At 33.6% G+C, this 17,479-nt stretch overlaps 1 protein-coding gene across 2 annotated transcripts in view; it reads left to right on the forward strand.

Annotated features, from left to right (window-relative positions):
• LOC126738747 (kinesin-like protein subito) overlaps positions 1 to 17,479 on the forward strand; it is a 48,952-nt gene that overhangs the window by 14,376 nt on the left and 17,097 nt on the right. For both annotated transcript variants that reach the window (XM_050444183.1, XM_050444184.1), the window contains exons 2-8: positions 4,120 to 4,438; positions 4,499 to 4,733; positions 4,790 to 5,004; positions 5,068 to 5,326; positions 7,594 to 7,717; positions 9,668 to 9,789; positions 9,847 to 10,039. In XM_050444183.1, the coding sequence (XP_050300140.1) occupies positions 4,120 to 4,438; positions 4,499 to 4,733; positions 4,790 to 5,004; positions 5,068 to 5,326; positions 7,594 to 7,717; positions 9,668 to 9,789; positions 9,847 to 10,039 (1,467 nt within the window). The remainder of the gene's footprint in view (positions 1 to 4,119; positions 4,439 to 4,498; positions 4,734 to 4,789; positions 5,005 to 5,067; positions 5,327 to 7,593; positions 7,718 to 9,667; positions 9,790 to 9,846; positions 10,040 to 17,479) is intronic.

Consider the following 17,479-nt stretch of genomic DNA (forward strand, 5'->3'; position numbering starts at 1 on the left):
TCCCTTAGTTTTTCTCGAAACTCATTATAACCCGGTGTTTTCGTGTTGTAGGTGATGGGAACAAGCCGCTGGTATAGTTAGTTAAAATTCGAAAAAAATCAATTTTTGGTGAAAAATTCGATACGGGGGGGGTATACCCTAAAAATGAAAAATCTCAAACTTTGGAGGTCCATATCTCGGCTTCTATGGGCCCTATCGGGAAAATTCCAACGGTTTTGTCTTAGTTTCGTCCTCCTGAATCCATCGAGACCATCCGCAAGGTCGTAGCTCCCATATTAGCTGAGATCTCGCATTTTTGTGGCCCATTTTTGGGCTCAAAAACGGGGTCGAAATTTGACTTTTTTCCGAATTTTCAAAGTGCAATAATTCCACTTGTTCTGGTCGAATTCTGTTAAAATCCGGTGTTTTCGTAATGTGGGTGATGGGAATAAGCCGCTGATAGGGGTTTCTATAGCTATTTTCGGGTTTAAAGAAAATCGATTTTTCGCATTTTCAAAGTGCTATAATTCCCTTAGTTTTTCTCGAAACTCATTATAACCCGGTGTTTTCGTGTTGTAGGTGATGGGAACAAGCCGCTGGTATAGTTAGTTAAAATTCGAAAAAAATCAATTTTTGGTGAAAAATTCGATACGGGGGGGTATACCCTAAAAATGAAAAATCTCAAACTTTGGAGGTCCATATCTCGGCTTCTATGGGCCCTATCGGGAAAATTCCAACGGTTTTTTCTTAGTTTCGTCCTCCTGAATCCATCGAGACCATCCGCAAGGTAGTAGCTCCCATATTAGCTGAGATCTCGCATTTTTGTGGCCCATTTTTGGGCTCAAAAACGGGGTCGAAATTTGACTTTTTTCCGAATTTTCAAAGTGCTATAATTCCACTTGTTCTGGTCGAATTCCGTTATAATCCGGTGTTTTCGTAATGTGGGTGATGGGAATAAGCCGCTGATAGGGGTTTCTATAGCTATTTTCGGGTTTAAAGAAAATCGATTTTTCGCATTTTCAAAGTGCTATAATTCCCTTAGTTTTTCTCGAAACTCATTATAACCCGGTGTTTTCGTGTTGTAGGTGATGGGAACAAGCCGCTGGTATAGTTAGTTCAAATTTTAAAAAAATCAATTTTTGGTGAAAAATTCGATACGGGGGGGTATACCCTAAAAATGAAAAATCTCAAACTTTGGAGGTCCATATCTCGGCTTCTATGGGCCCTATCGGGAAAATTCCAACGGTTTTATCTTAGTTTCGTCCTCCTGAATCCATCGAGACCATCCGCAAGGTCGTAGCTCCCATATTAGCTGAGATCTCGCATTTTTGTGGCCCATTTTTGGGCTCAAAAACGGGGTCGAAATTTGACTTTTTTCCGAATTTTCAAAGTGCAATAATTCCACTTGTTCTGGTCGAATTCTGTTAAAATCCGGTGTTTTCGTAATGTGGGTGATGGGAATAAGCCGCTGATAGAGGTTTCTATAGCTATTTTTGGGGTTTAAAGAAAATCGATTTTTCGCATTTTCAAAGTGCTATAATTCCCTTAGTTTTTCTCGAAACTCATTATAACCCGGTGTTTTCGTGTTGTAGGTGATGGGAACAAGCCGCTAGTATAGTTAGTTCAAATTTTAAAAAAATCAATTTTTGGTGAAAAATTCGATACGGGGGGGTATACCCTAAAAATGAAAAATCTCAAACTTTGGAGGTCCATATCTCGGCTTCTATAGGCCCTATCGGGAAAATTCCAACGGTTTCGACTTAGTTTCGTCCTCCTGAATCCAACGAGACCATCCGCAAGGTCGTAGCTCCCATATTAGCTGAGATCTCGCATTTTTGTGGCCCATTTTTGGGCTCAAAAACGGGGTCGAAAAATGACTTTTTTCCGAATTTTCAAAGTGCAATAATTCCACTTGTTCTGGTCGAATTCTGTTAAAATCCGGTGTTTTCGTAATGTGGGTGATGGGAATAAGCCGCTGATAGAGGTTTCTATAGCTATTTTCGGGTTTAAAGAAAATCGATTTTTCGCATTTTCAAAGTGCTATAATTCCCTTAGTTTTTCTCGAAACTCATTATAACCCGGTGTTTTCGTGTTGTAGGTGATGGGAACAAGCCGCTAGTATAGTTAGTTTAAATTTTAAAAAAATAAATTTTTGGTGAAAAATTTGATACGGGGGGGTATACCCTAAAAATGAAAAATCTCAAACTTTGGAGGTCCATATCTCGGCTTCTATGGGCCGTATCGGGAAAATTCCAACGGTTTTGTCTTAGTTTCGTCCTCCTGAATCCATCGAGACCATCCGCAAGGTCGTAGCTCCCATATGAGCTGAGATCTCGCATTTTTGTGACCCATTTTTGGGCTCAAAAACGGGGTCGAAATTTCACTTTTTTCCGAATTTTCAAAGTGCTATAATTCCACTTGTTCTGGTCGAATTCCGTTATAACCCGGTGTTTTAGTAATGTAGGTGATGGGAATAAGCCGCTGATAGGGGTTTCTATAGCTATTTTCGGGTTTAAAGAAAATAGATTTTTCGCTTTTTCAAAGTGCTATAATACCCTTAGTTTTTCTCGAAACTCATTATAACCCGGTGTTTTCGTGTTGTAGGTGATGGGAACAAGCCGCTGGTATAGTTAGTTCAAATTTAAAAAAAATAAATTTTTGGTGAAAAATTCGATACGGGGGGGTATACCCTAAAAATGAAAAATCTCAAACTTTGGAGGTCCATATCTCGGCTTCTATGGGCCGTATCGGGAAAATTCCAACGGTTTTGTCTTAGTTTCGTCCTCCTGAATCCATCGAGACCATCCGCAAGGTCGTAGCTCCCATATGAGCTGAGATCTCGCATTTTTGTGACCCATTTTTGGGCTCAAAAACGGGGTCGAAATTTCACTTTTTTCCGAATTTTCAAAGTGCTATAATTCCACTTGTTCTGGTCGAATTCCGTTATAACCCGGTGTTTTCGTAATGTGGGTGATGGGAATAAGCCGCTGATAGGGGTTTTTATAGCTATTTTCGGGTTTAAAGAAAATCGATTTTTCGCATTTTCAAAGTGCTATAATTTTCTTAGTTTTTCTCCAAACTCATTATAACCCGGTGTTTTCGTGTTGTAGGTGATGGGAACAAGCCGCTGGTATAGTTAGTTCATATTTTAAACAAATCAATTTTTGGTGAAAAATTCGATACGGGGGGGTATACCCTAAAAATGAAAAATCTCATACTTTGGAGGTCCATATCTCGGCTTCTATGTTCCCTATCGGGAAAATTCCAACAGTTTTGACTTAGTTTCATTCTAAAATTATGTTTTTCTAGTTCAGTTAATCCAATCACAGACCTATCACTTATTTTATGTTAGTTCTAATAATGTTAGTCTGTTCACAAAAGGCGTGGTAGTAAGAATTTATTTATTTTTTTAATAGAATATTTTATATTTTTAGATTCTTTATAAAATTCTAAAAGATTAGATTTTGAGTAGAAGTTTTTGAATTAGAGACAGTTCAAATTTGGTTTTTTTCAGCTTTAAGAGACTATGGAGCCATAACTACTTGTCATAGGTTAAAATGATTTTACATTCCTGTCTTAAATTTCTTGTTAACCTAGCTAAAAATGTATGTCGTGAGATAGATATTAAAAAGTTAAGATAGGAATTTGCAAATTATTTATCCTATAACGAATACTTATGAATCTCCTCTTAAAGTTGAAAAAAGTCGATTTTCAACAGTCTCTAATTCAAAAACTACTTAATGAAAGTATGAAACTGTTTTTTAAAGTAGAATCAGAAAATTAAATATTAGCTAGGATGTTCCATTGAAAAAAACATAAAATTCTTTTGTGAACATTTTGCTTCAAAAACACAGCCACAATTGAGAGAGTACTAAATGGACAAACTGTACTAAATGTAAACTACTTATATTTTCATATATTGTCTTAGTGATTCGGATTTCTGAAATTTATAAAAGATGAAGCTTTCTGATTATTACACCTTTGCCTTTTTCATTTCCTTTTTTTATAGAGGTGCTATTAAAACATAAAAACCATTTTGAATTTTGCAAAAAAAAGTTTTAAATTATTAACTTTTTTTGAAATCATATAATTTTTATTAAAAAGTGAATAATTATTGCTAACGCCAAGTTTCTCCCTTAGGAGGACGAAGAAAAAGTTGATGACACTCTCAATGTCTATCTAAGGATAAAACAAAGTACAAGACCTTTGGATAGCACTCTATATAGAATTGAACAGAATATATTAATAACTAGAATACCAGAAGATTCCCTGGCCCCAAGAAATCAAGCTGACAGAAAAAAAATTAATCAAATTCTTTATAAAAAATTTTATTTTACTGGAATATTTGATGCAGATGCAACCCAGGTAGATATTTTTAATTATGTTGTAAAGAAAAAACTTCTCAGTTTCATCAATGGAAAAAATAGTACCCTCTTGGCCTACGGAGCATCTGGAGCAGGTATTTTGAATTTGTCAATGAATGTATAATTTTAAGTTAAACATTAAATGTTTATTTCAGGAAAAACTTTTACTATGGTAGGAACAGCAGATCAACCTGGAATCATTCCTAGGTCTTTGGATTACCTTTTTCGGACTATTGGCAATGGGGGAAAGCCAACTGTCCAACCCTATCAAAATAACAATATTCTACTCTTAACAGAAAGTGAAATTAATAGGAATATAAATAATTTAGAGGCCATTTTACAGAATCCACATACTGTTCATGAAACTGATGTTCATATTAGAACTTACAGGTATATTAGATAGAAGAAATTTCTTAGCTTGAGTTAATATTTTTACTTAATTTAAGGCAAATGCAACAGAGGCTAAGTACTCTTTCTGTAGGTACAGTGACTACTTTTCCCCCTATTAGAGAGGTGTGGGTATCATTTGCCGAAATCTACAATGAAAACATATATGATTTACTTGAACCAGGTAGAGGAAGCCAGAGACCCAAATTACAAATTGGGGGCTTACAAGAAGATTGCTATATAAAAGGATTGAAACATATCTATGTCAGATCAGGTACTTTACTTCATCCAGAATAATATTTTTAATGTATGTAATGAAAAAATTAATTCTTCACAGGATTAGAAGCTTACCAAGTGATGCAATATGGATTGCACAACCTGAGCTACGCTGCGACTGCAGTGAACAGCCACTCGAGCCGCTCTCATTGCATCTTTTCAATTCGATTAATAGCCGGGACGGACGAAAATAATTACAAAATGTCCGTTTTTAATTTTTGCGATTTGGCTGGAGCTGAAAGAGTTAAGAAAACTTTAAATAATGGAGATCGATTAAAGGAGTCCACCAAAATAAATTCGTCACTTTCAGTCTTAAGCAGGTAAGCAAATTTAAGAAGTCTCTATAATTATCTAGAATTTATTAAAAATGATGCCTAAATATTTATTGATAATAGAACGTTTAACTCCATTTGTAAAAATATTTAGGCCAACACTTTTAACATCCTGTAGCTTAAGTTTCTTTTAAAAAATTTGAAAATCTGTTGATAACAAAAGATCGAAACGTTCCCGTTTATGTAAAAATATGGATGGTATTAACCAAGCAAATGTGTAATATTACTCAAATATTTTAAAAAATCTATATTATAATTAGTACTTACATCAAAATGGTATAGGGAACAAAGGTGTTAAATGACAATTAAATGAAAATTTTGAAATTTATTTGAAAAATATTGAACTTAAATACATCTGAATTCATTTTAAAAACCACTGCTGAACATGAATTTATTAAAAACACAAAAATTTATCGTAGTATACCGGGGGATTAATAATGTATGTCTCCCTGGTCTTGGAGAATAAATTATTATGTGGCTCCTTTCAAACTAACTCTAATAGCAATTGCTACAACTTTAAAAAGGCTCCTCTCAAAGACCAATTGGCAGTTTTTAACTACTGCATCTGATGTCAATCTGGCAGTATCACTTTTGTATAAGCATTTATATGACATATTCGACCGGACAGTGACTCTCTTAAAATATCTCTTAAAATCTCTCTCTCTTTAAATACAACAAATATAAAATGAAATACCTTGTATGGTATACAAATCAAATTATCAAAAATTTGCAAAAGAAGGAAAATATAGAGTGTGCACAATGCTTCACAGCTCCCCTGCTTCTCATATGCAATTTTGCTATAAGAACTTCCACTTTTTCAGATCTTTGAAAGATTTCTAAAATTACGCCAATACATAAGAGCGGTGCAACAGACAATATTGGAAATTATAGACCTGTCTCCATACCGTCCCCACCTTCTTAAAGGCCTTTGAAATGTATATCTATGAGAGCTTATTTCAAATAAAAAATCATATTTCTTTAAAACAACCTGGTTTCTTCAGTAGAAAGTCGACCGTCACGATTCTCACGTGCTTTCTACAAAAAGCATACAAAGATGTGGGACATAGAAGACAAATGGATGTTGCATATTCAAATTTTTAATGAATATTCTTGGGGAGACACAAAAAAAACTGCAGAACTTGGTCTGGCAACAGTCAAGAACTGGCTGGATTCTTTTAAATTAAGTCTCAATAGTCAAAAAACAAACTATATTGCATTTTCTATAACAGCTGCTAATCGCCCCAGCTTTCATCAAATTAAACTTGAATCAATTGATATCAAGGAAGTTTCATTTACTAAATATCTGGGTATCATTGTGGATACCCAGATAAAATTTAAAATGGGACCAACACATTCTAAAATTAACACAAAACATCCGTAAACTTATTTATCGATTTCATATTTTGAGAAATATTTTAAATGAAAAATTACTAATTTTAATTTATAAATCCTTGGTTGAGTCCTTGTTAAGGTATGGGGTGATTGTCTGGGGAGGTCTATACAAGAATTGTTTAAAACAACTTAATGTAGTACAAAACTTTATTTTAAAAGTTATATACAAAAAACAAAAAAGATTTCCTACACAACAATTATATTCTGAAGAAATTTTTAATATTGTCAACATGCATTTATACACATAAATCAGAAAAAATCAAGAATTATGTTAGTCATTCCTACACAACCCGAAATAATATAAACAGACACTTAAAAATACCAAACATAAAAAAAAACTATAGGGCAACGATTTTTAGGATACTTGTCCCCGAAATTTTATAACATCTTACCAAACAGCGTTAAAATATAAATAATATTAAAAACTTTAGTAAGGTCTGTAGAAAATTTATTTATTCAAATATAGATAAATTTAATTTTTTTTAAATAGTTTTGGGAAGGGAAACTTTATTGGAGAATTTTTGTTTTTTGTTTAGTTGTAGATTATGGTTAGTTATATTTTATATTATTACTAAAATTTTGTGATTTCTCAGCATACACAAACAGATGTTACAACATCTAGGTGTATGTTAAAAACAAAAATGACTGTTAACTATTATTATTAAGTATAATTAAGTTAAAAAGTTTGTTATAATATAACCAAAATGATTAATAGATTTGAATTTGAATATCAGTAATTTATATAAGTATTGCGAGAAGATTGGCGTGATATTAAACTTAGCAAATAAGGAAGCGGCATGAATATATTTGACTTGACTGTTTTTGACTAGTTTGTGACTTGACATTCTCCTAAATTGTTCCAGATGTATACAGAGTATCAGAAATCGACAGCGTAAGAACTTAAACATATCAGCACCATTTAGGGAATCGAAATTAACTCAGTTGTTTCAAAAAGGGCTAAAAGGCAACGAGGACATTTCGATGATTGTAAGTAGAATATTTAAATAAAATAATGTATTATTGATTTTTTAAGAATCACTTATAGTAACTTGAAATTAACAAAATTTTTAACTTTATAAAGGTTTATGTTTAAAAAGTACCATATCTCCTTATATTTAAGTTTAATTTTGCCGAAGATTCTAAGTCCGTTGATCTATTTTAAATTGAACGTTTTCTAAAACTGACAATGATTTTGGAAAGTATCTGCTACAATATTATTAAACAGGAAAAATGATAAAATGAAATAAATAAAATAGAGATGAAAGGTAGTCTAACTTACATATACATTGCAACACCTAAAACTTAAATCAGCATATTTTCCAGATAAAATGAAGTGTAGTTATTAATTACTCATTATCTATTGTTTAACTCAATTCAATTAGAAATGTCAACTCTTTCTTTACAAAAAAATCAATTATATTATATACATCTTAAACCTGTGAATTTGCTTGTATTCTTTTATATTATCTGGTCGTTCTCTGTATATGTATGGCGCCAAAATACTTCTTGTGATCTTTGGACGTGCGAAGTAGTTACTCTCCACGTTCTAGTCTTTATTTCATTTTTATGTCTAGTGTTAGGTTGACAAGAAATTCTTTGGAGGAAATATCTGCCTTTGAGTTGTACTATTTATAAGTACACAATTTTCATTTATCAAATATCTTCGATTCCATATAAATCAAGTGACTAAAGTAAGTGGTTATACTTCCATCAAGTTTCCTTTTTAAAAATTTTTATATTGTTTCTAGTGAATTAATATGCTTAACATATGCTCCTCCCAAAAACTTAACCCAAATTGTATATGACAACAAGTGTATATAGATTTTTAAGTATGTTAGTTTTAAATGACCAAGAAAAAACCATCCAAGGTTTCTCATATAAATGGCGCAAGTGTCTGAGTATTTTTTCATCAGTAATTTGGGTGTACTGAATCCAAACATCATGTCCATTTTGCCCTTTCAGGTAAAGTTTTCGAGATATCGCGAAAAAATATTTTTTTGCAAAATTTTGCGGAATTTTTTTGCAATTAACAATACGTCGAGTCGAGTCTACATACCCAGTAAACAATAACAAAATTGTAGGGTGTTTTGATTCAACATGCAGTAAAAATAATGTTAAAAGTTATCAAGAATATGCTTCTATGTTATATTTCATATTTACATTGAATTGGCATGGTTGTAAAACTGACATATCCTGTTGGGTCCCGATAATATTTACAGCAGTTGTTGCTTAGTATAACCATTTTAACATGTCTGAATCCTTAGTGAATATAATTAAAATTGTTCAAGTTATGTTTATTGAAGAGCGTAAATTACACATATAGTATAAGATATACGTATGACCAGAAAATGCATAACGTACTGAACGCATACACAGTGAAATACTCTGAATGTATTAAAATTATTATGATTTTCATTTCTTGGGGAAGACAGCATTATCCAGACCATGAAACTTCGATATTTTTTAAATCCATTGACTATATTTCAGGTGTTGTCCTAATCGGCGACAGTGGAACGATCAGAACATGAACCTGGTCTTTTAGTATAGTAACCGGCATCTTAAGTTTCTATACGTCATTAAGTTTACATATCGTTTTCATATTCTCTATGTTTCTAAATATCTTTATTAAAACGAAATCGTAAATACCTTCACACCAAATATTTATTTATACTTTTCTATCTCCATGAAAGAGTCTTAAAAATATACAAGGGTTTTGTGCAAGTATCTAAATAACAATTAAAAGTAAATTATGGTTCAATTTTTTCTGTTGATACTTACCATTTGTAATAGATCTGTTCATTATGGCAAATAAATATTGAATAAAGTTTTTACATCATGAATCTTATCATTATAAATTTTTTCTTCGTTTTTTTTTCTTTATTTACGGGTCTCACACCCAGTCAAATTCCGCGTTTTACCAAATTTGATTTTTTTTAGGTAAATATTAATCCTTCCCCAGACGTGTTTCATGAGACTCAACACGCCCTTATATTTTCTGCCATTGCCAAAGAAATAACTCAAGATATAATAGAAGAAACCAAGAATGGCTGCGGTGAACAGTAAGTTTAATAAATTTTTTGAACACACTCCACCTCTATAATTTAATTTATTTTTAGGACCAATGGAGACTTTGATACATCGGACCTTCTGCTACAAATATCAGAGTTAAAAAATGAAATACAGGAAGTCTATAACGATAAGGCAGAACTCGTGCTTCAAAATTCCGAACTAGAACAACAGCAAGAGGAAATGGAGATGCAAATTTTGGAGCTGAAAGAGATAATTGAAAATAGCGAGCATGTTAATGAGGTATTTAAAAACCATAGTAAAGTACTGTTTAGTAGTAGAATTTTCAGGCATAATACTGCCTAGAATTGCGCAAAACTTTATTATTAAAGGCCTCAAAATTTTATTAAAATTTGGTACAAATTAAATTTTTCCCATATATTAATACTCCCTGGTCCCTCACGGTAATGACTGACTCTAGAACAATGCCATAACATTGATGAAATTAAAAGCTGGAAAAATTGTTCTCTTGAGAGGTTACAATGTGTGCGGTGTGAATATTTTTTCTAAATAATTTATATCGTGAGGTCAGGTTGGAATATTTGTAAATAATATTGGAAACGATTAATCCGATTTTTATTAAGCATAAATTACAGAGAATTGGCGTGCGAAGTAGAGTATTAAATTGGGTTACATCATATATGATGAACAACTAGATCTTTAGTTGTAAAAGTGGGTGATGATTTCTCAAGTCGGTATAACGGCGAACTTGGATCTCCACAGGGTGGGGCACACACTTTGCGCCGCTGCCTTTCCTATTATACAGATCGTGTTTTCGTTCGTTACTTATAGGAAACCGCATAGAGGCGAAATTTTGTAACGTCGCGCGTGTACGAGTGCCTGCGACAGAGCACCGCCCCGGCCGGCCCGAGGACGGGATTAGTTACACAGAACACAAAGAGGAAAACTGGTCTGTTCTTCCTTCTTCCTTGGTCTGTTTTCTGTGATTAGTAAACATCTGACTTTCGTAGGAGTTGCGTCGTTTGGCGACAAAATGTCCCAAAATATTACGCGAAAATCCAGGCATTTTTAAAATATTTATTCTAATGCGGGTTTTACAGACATGACAAAGTGTAAAACCCGCATAGAATTGTACTCTTAAAATATTAAATATGTTTAAATATGTTTAATATGCTGTGTTTTGCATAATGAAAATTAAAGCGTTATTCTAATAAAAAATAAAATATCAACTCTGATAAAAATATAATAAAAAATCAAAAATAAAACTCTAATAAACAAACTTAGCAACATATCATTTTTTAAATAAAAGGCTCAAATAAACCGCCTTCTTTCGCTAAACAAAAACTTAAAATCGTACTATCGTAAAAGCTATTTCGCCACTCCTCTAAATTTGTTGGCCTACTAAATTCATGCTTGCAAATGGTCTGCCTAAGGTAACCCCACAGATAAAAGTCATTTGGAGACAAATCTGGAGATCTAGGAGGCCATTTAATATCGCCAGTCCCACTAATAAGGCGGTTAGGAAAAGTATTTGTTAAAAATTCTTTTACCCTAGCCGCGTTATGAGCAGGACAGCCATCTGGCTGAAAATAAACCGATTCCAGGTCTACATCAGGTAGGATTTGAATGGCAGGAAGAACTTGGTTTTGCAGCAACTCAAGGTACTTTTGGGCGTTTAAAGTGCCATCAATAAAAAATGGCCCTATAACATTGTCGCCCAAAATACCTGCCCAAACATTCAATTTCTGAGGATACTGGGTACAAAACTGAAAACTTCTGTGCTCGTTTTACTGAGACCAATAACGAATAATGGAAGGATTGTTTGCCATGTAATGGAAAAGAAGATTCATCAGAAAACAAAATATTTTTTAAAAAATATTTGTTTTCATTTGCCTTTTCCATCATGGTTTCACAAAATTCCATTATTCGCCACTGGTCTTCAGGAAATATTTCCTGAGTTTTTGAATACTTGAAACATTTGTACCCATATTTTTTCCAGATACGAGCAACAGTTTTATTGCTCATTCCCAGTTCCTCTCTAACACTTCTAGTGGACCGTGTCGAATCAAGTTAGTAGCTAGGGTACTGCAAACCATTTCGTCCCGCCGTTCTATATCCTGGAACACTTCAACAGGTGGTTCTTGACGTTTTGTGTGGCATTTTTTACAATCTTGAAGACAAAAAGATGTCTCAAAATTTGTAACCACATTTAAAACCGTTTTTGCACAAGAAATCGGTTTATTCTCAAATGTCACTGAAAACATATCTCTACATTGTACTGCCGAATTGCCTCCATAAAACCATTTAATTAGTTGAACTCTTTCGGAAGGGGTATAAACAGCCATAGTGAAAAAAACACGAAAATAACGCTCAAAAATTATTAATGCAACGTGCAGTAACACAGCAAAGTGAGGTCTGCTGACTCCCGCTTCAAAAAATAAAAACGAATAATTTCGCCGCCTGCAAGCCGCAACCAAGCGGTGTTGCCATTATTTTGGGTAATACGTAGCTCTCGATAACACGATCTGTATATTTGATGATCGCATATATGAAATAAAGACTTTGACAGTGATATGTCAATCAAACAATAAAAATTAAGCCAAGTTTTCTTGTTTATTTAACATAGGCAAAACACTATTTTTAATTTGGATTGCATAATAACTTTTAATATGATGATGACTGTAATTACTACCAAAGTTATGGTACTCATACATATATAGCATATTTATTTAAGTGACTATTGCGTTTGTATAAAGTTATAATTTAGTGCAAAAAGAGTATGCTTGGGACACAACTCCATATTGCTGCAATTTAGAGTATTGCAAACCATGATTCATATCTGAAGAGTGAACCCAAAATGAAACCTTGTGGTATTCCAGTTGAAAATGGTGTGTGGTATTCCATTCAAATAAATAGATTTTTCTACAGTGTCTTCTTTAGTAATAGAGCACTATGTACTATGTTACTTCGAGAATTCGTTTTTTTATTCATGGGAATTGTAATATTCGCGTACGGCTTATTGGGCAAATTTCCCATTCATAAAAAAAGGATAATTTTACACACTTTATACTGGGCTAAAAAATCAGAATTTAGAAATCCCGATGAGTGTGGAAAATGAGCATTTTACCCATGATAGTAGAAAAACTGTGAATAGTGCTATAGTTTACACAAAATTCCCAATTTCATAGTTACATAAATATCCGTAATTTTATCGTTTTTAGAGCCAGCAAAATTTAATAAATAGGCAGGCAGCTCAACTAGAAAATTACAAACATACCTTACAAATGAGAGAGGAAGAAATTGAAAAGATGGAAATGGAAATTGCCAGATTAAACTATAAATTAATGGAGCAAAAACATACAAGGTGTAGCGAAGGAGATTCATCCTCGTCGAGTTGTTGCACGTCATTATTAAATGAATCGGCCATCATTATTGATTAAGTTTTTGTAATTACTCTCATTTAAAAACCATAAGAACAAATTGTAAATATCGTTTGGTATTATAAATATGTAAAAGTTCTAATTGTGATAACTAATATTAAGTAGGATTTGTGATTTTCTTATAATTTTTAGTTTTTTATAACTTTTATATTTTATTTTATTAATAAGGTGTGTTGTATATGTTTAATTTGTTTTATTTACTTTTTACTAACCATTATCCCACACGTAATTTATGGGAAGATTTTATTAGTTATGAGTGATTGAGCTTTTTGATATTCTCGACCAGTTGGGTTCAGTGATATCCTCTTAAATCGTAACGTTTCTAATCCTGGGAGGTGTTTGAAAGCATCAAAATCTAACTTTCGAACTTCCATTGTCGTTATTTTAGATTTATCACGAGAGGACGCTTTCGTTGGTTTTACGTGATGTAAGTTGCTTTCAGGAATTTTCTTTTCTTCCAATGTTACTCTGCACAAAATCTTTGCTTTTCTCCAATGTATATTGTGGCCATCGTACCAAGTGTGTTCTTTTATTCCTGAACTGGAACTCCGTCCTGTTCGGCTCTATTTTCCATGTTCTTTTGTCCGCTTTGACTCTATGTATGACTCTAATTCACAGGAGATTTGGTATATGCAGTTATTGGTGTTTTTTTTGACTATAGGAGAATTTTTTAAATAATATTAGTATAAAATAGTTCAAATTTAATTAAATGAGGCATACAGTGGACTGTATGCATTGATTTTTCTTCGTTTCACATAAAAGTTAAGGTTGAAGAAGTAGTCCAATTTTGCAGCGGAGTTAATAGATCTTCGGCCATCCTCCACTAAATCTGTTTAAAAAACTATTAATCAAACATGTTTCGGACATATAACATGTCCATCATCAAGGATACTATAAAAGAACCAAGGGAACTTATAAGATATAGATTAAAAATCATTTTAGGGTGTTAAATTGCAAAAGGTATTAAAATTATTTATACAAATTAAGGGGTTCTGTCAATTCATCTTATAGTTCTAGTGCCTCAGACAAGGTTAAAGCGACTGAAAATGGCATCTACAATAATGATAAAATGCTTAATTAATTGACAAATAAATGGACGTCGAAGGCGTAAAACTTTGAGAGGGACAAAACTTCGATTTTGTCACCTTTTGAAACTTTGTCACCTTTTGAACACACTTTTACTTGTAACTCCGGTATCCTTCGTAATTTGGGTGGCCAAAAATTATGAGTATACCGATGAAATCATCCTCTACAACTATACTAATTTTTTTTATAAAAAGCGATTTAGCTAAGAAAAAATATATTGATGGTGACAAAGTAACCCCTTGGTTGGGGCTACTTTGTCACAAAGTTTTATTAAGGTTTAAAACACCTTAAACGACATTATACTGACAAAGAAACCCCAGATATGGGGTAAAATATATTGGCGTGTGTCATATAGGTAGGTACCTAATTTTTTTGTAACATCCAAATGGTGAAAAACACATAAAATAAACAACTTGCTTATACAAAAGTTAAAAAATATTTATTTCAAGTAAACAAACCAGAAAACAAAACAAGAAAATAAAAAACAAACTTATACATACATTTTGGTATCGTAGGTAGTAGGCAATTAATGCCTAAATAAATAGGAACTTTGATACACAACCTTAATGCTGTAGTAAACATACAAAAATATTCAACTTAACATAAACTCAACAAAACGAAAAGTGAAAACTTCACTGAGGTTAATCAATACGGCACTAAACGTTAAGGCACTAGAGTTTAGTTAGGCACATATTCGTCTTCTTCGTCTGTATGATAGAGATCTTAATCCGAACTATCTTCACATCTATCACAAATGAAATAGGGATCCCTACTATCATTATTACAGATGCCACAAATCCATTTTTGGCATTTGCAGCATTTTATCCATTCAACTCGATATTTGTAGTTTTCCCACAAACACTTACAGATGCCACATTTGTTTGAATCATCTATTTTTCGTGTCGATTTTCTTAATGGGAGATTTTTTTCTTTACCCTTAACACCCAACTTTGATTTATTTGTTGCGCTCTTCGAATTTCCTTTAGAGGTGGATGGTTCTGCATCATCATCGACAATATTCATGGCGCTCTCGCCTACTTCTGAGGAGGTGATGGACGAAACATTTTGCCCGGGTTCTATTTCTTTTTCCTCGTTTTCTTTTCTTCTCGGGATTTTGAACTCCCTCTATGTTCTTTTTAACAACTCAACTAAACTTTCGTCTAATGTTCTCTCAATTTCTTTTTTGTGAACAGCAGTATCGGGAAGTTTTCGTAGAACCTCTTGCGCATTACATGGATATAAGCCGGTGGTGCGAAATCCTGATATTAAATTTTGCGACACTGTGTCACTAATGGCCACCCAAAGTCTGTTCAGTAAAATGGGAAATTGTTCTTTTGGAATTGACCCAGGATATCGACTTTCTCTTCGCCATCTCTTCTTCATTGGTCCGAATACCGCCACATCTAATGGTTGCATTAGATATGTGGCATTGGGAGGAAACGGGCTCATATATATATCATGTTCTTGTGCTGCCTGTACGACACTTGGAGCAAAATAGCTGGCCAAGTTGTCTCCTACGAGGATCACTCTTTTTCCAGGTTCTCTTGTTCTTAGGACATGTGGAAGTAAAATTTCCTTAAACCATATCTCGAATAAGTTGGCGTCAAACCAGCCACCTGGACTATTTTTGTAAACTGTTCCTGGTGGACCGCCTTTACACCAGTTTTCATAAATATTATTGGCTTTATATACCACCATGGGCGGCAACAAGACTCCACTGGCGCTACCGCAGACCATTATGCTAATGGCTGTCCTGGAATGATTTTGAACACGTTCGACCCTTCTCGAGTTTCGTGGAACAATGGCTTTTCGAGCACCGGGGTCATCAGTGACGTTTGTTTCGTCATAGTTATATATATGATACCCACTAGAGTCTAATAATACTTATTGCAAAAAACTTCAAAACATCCTCTTGGTCCACTGAGGATCGGGATCTTTTGATATTCGAGGCTATTCGAACAGATAAATTGTTTCGTTTGATGAAAGCACTAACCATATCATCCCCAGGGGTGTTGTCTTTTAATACAGGTATAACAATACCCTTTTTGTCAAGGTATTTTTTAATAACAGCCTTTATATCTGCCTTTGTTAGTGGAAATCCCCATTCTGCCACGACTCCCAAGGATCTTGATATTAACCCTTCTTCTTCCTTACTGAGGACTGTCGGATGTCTAACAGACTTTGGGTGCCTTCCAAGGCATTTATAGACTAGAGTCATGCGTGGGATCCTATAGGTTTGGGCCGCTAGTTTTTTGCTCATACCACTTCGAACGGCCTCCACTGCTTTTTCTAAATTTTCTTCGCTATAGTTGGCATATGGCCGGCTGCCAGGGGTTTTTTCGTAGGTCCTCATGGTTTAATTAGTTACTTGGATTTGTAACAAAAGAAATACCATTATGTTTTAAATTGCAGCCGCACATTTTTCCCTTCATAAAAAAAACAATGGCGCACTACTGGACGTGACAAAGTTACCCCGGGGTGACAAAGTAACCCCGGTTTACGGTATTTAACAATAGATCAATAATGTGTTGTATAAAAAAACTATTGTTTGAAATTTGATTTTCCCGCCTTAATTTGGCAACGCCTTTCTACACTTTTGATTGATCCAATTAGGCATATCAAAGTGTCAAGTTAGTTATGCCAAGCGAGAGGACGCTAGCTGATTTGTCAGACGAATTTCTATCAGTTTATATGCAACCACCACTTCTCTATAGTTTTGTGATCCTAGTCTTGGATTTTATTTACATGCATGGCTGTCCTGACCTTGACCTTCGTGTCATGTGTCATTGTTGTCACAGATGTCACTTTTGTTTGGTTTTAGAAAAAATGGACAACTTTTCCTTAATTTTTTTTAAAAATTCAATACTTTATAAATTACAATAATTTATAATTAGTTATTTTTAGTTTATGCAAAATGTTATCTGCAATTTCCTCCTTTATTCTTCTACTTTTCGCTTCTTTTGCATACGGTAAGTTCTACGCCGTACCCCAAAAACTGTTTTAAGTTACATTGCTAATTTAAACGTACATTTCAGGTAGTTTAGACTTAAAAGTAAACAAAAAAATAGACAACACCTTTTACCCGGTAACTTTTAACGTCGAAGAATTAATAGGAACCACATTTTCCCTGATTTGTGAACTAGTAACTAGCGACAATAGAACACAGTTCGATGACAACCTTAGTTGGATCAAAGAT

This window comes from Anthonomus grandis, chromosome 7 (assembly GCF_022605725.1).
Source record: "Anthonomus grandis grandis chromosome 7, icAntGran1.3, whole genome shotgun sequence".
Taxonomy (NCBI): domain Eukaryota; kingdom Metazoa; phylum Arthropoda; class Insecta; order Coleoptera; family Curculionidae; genus Anthonomus; species Anthonomus grandis.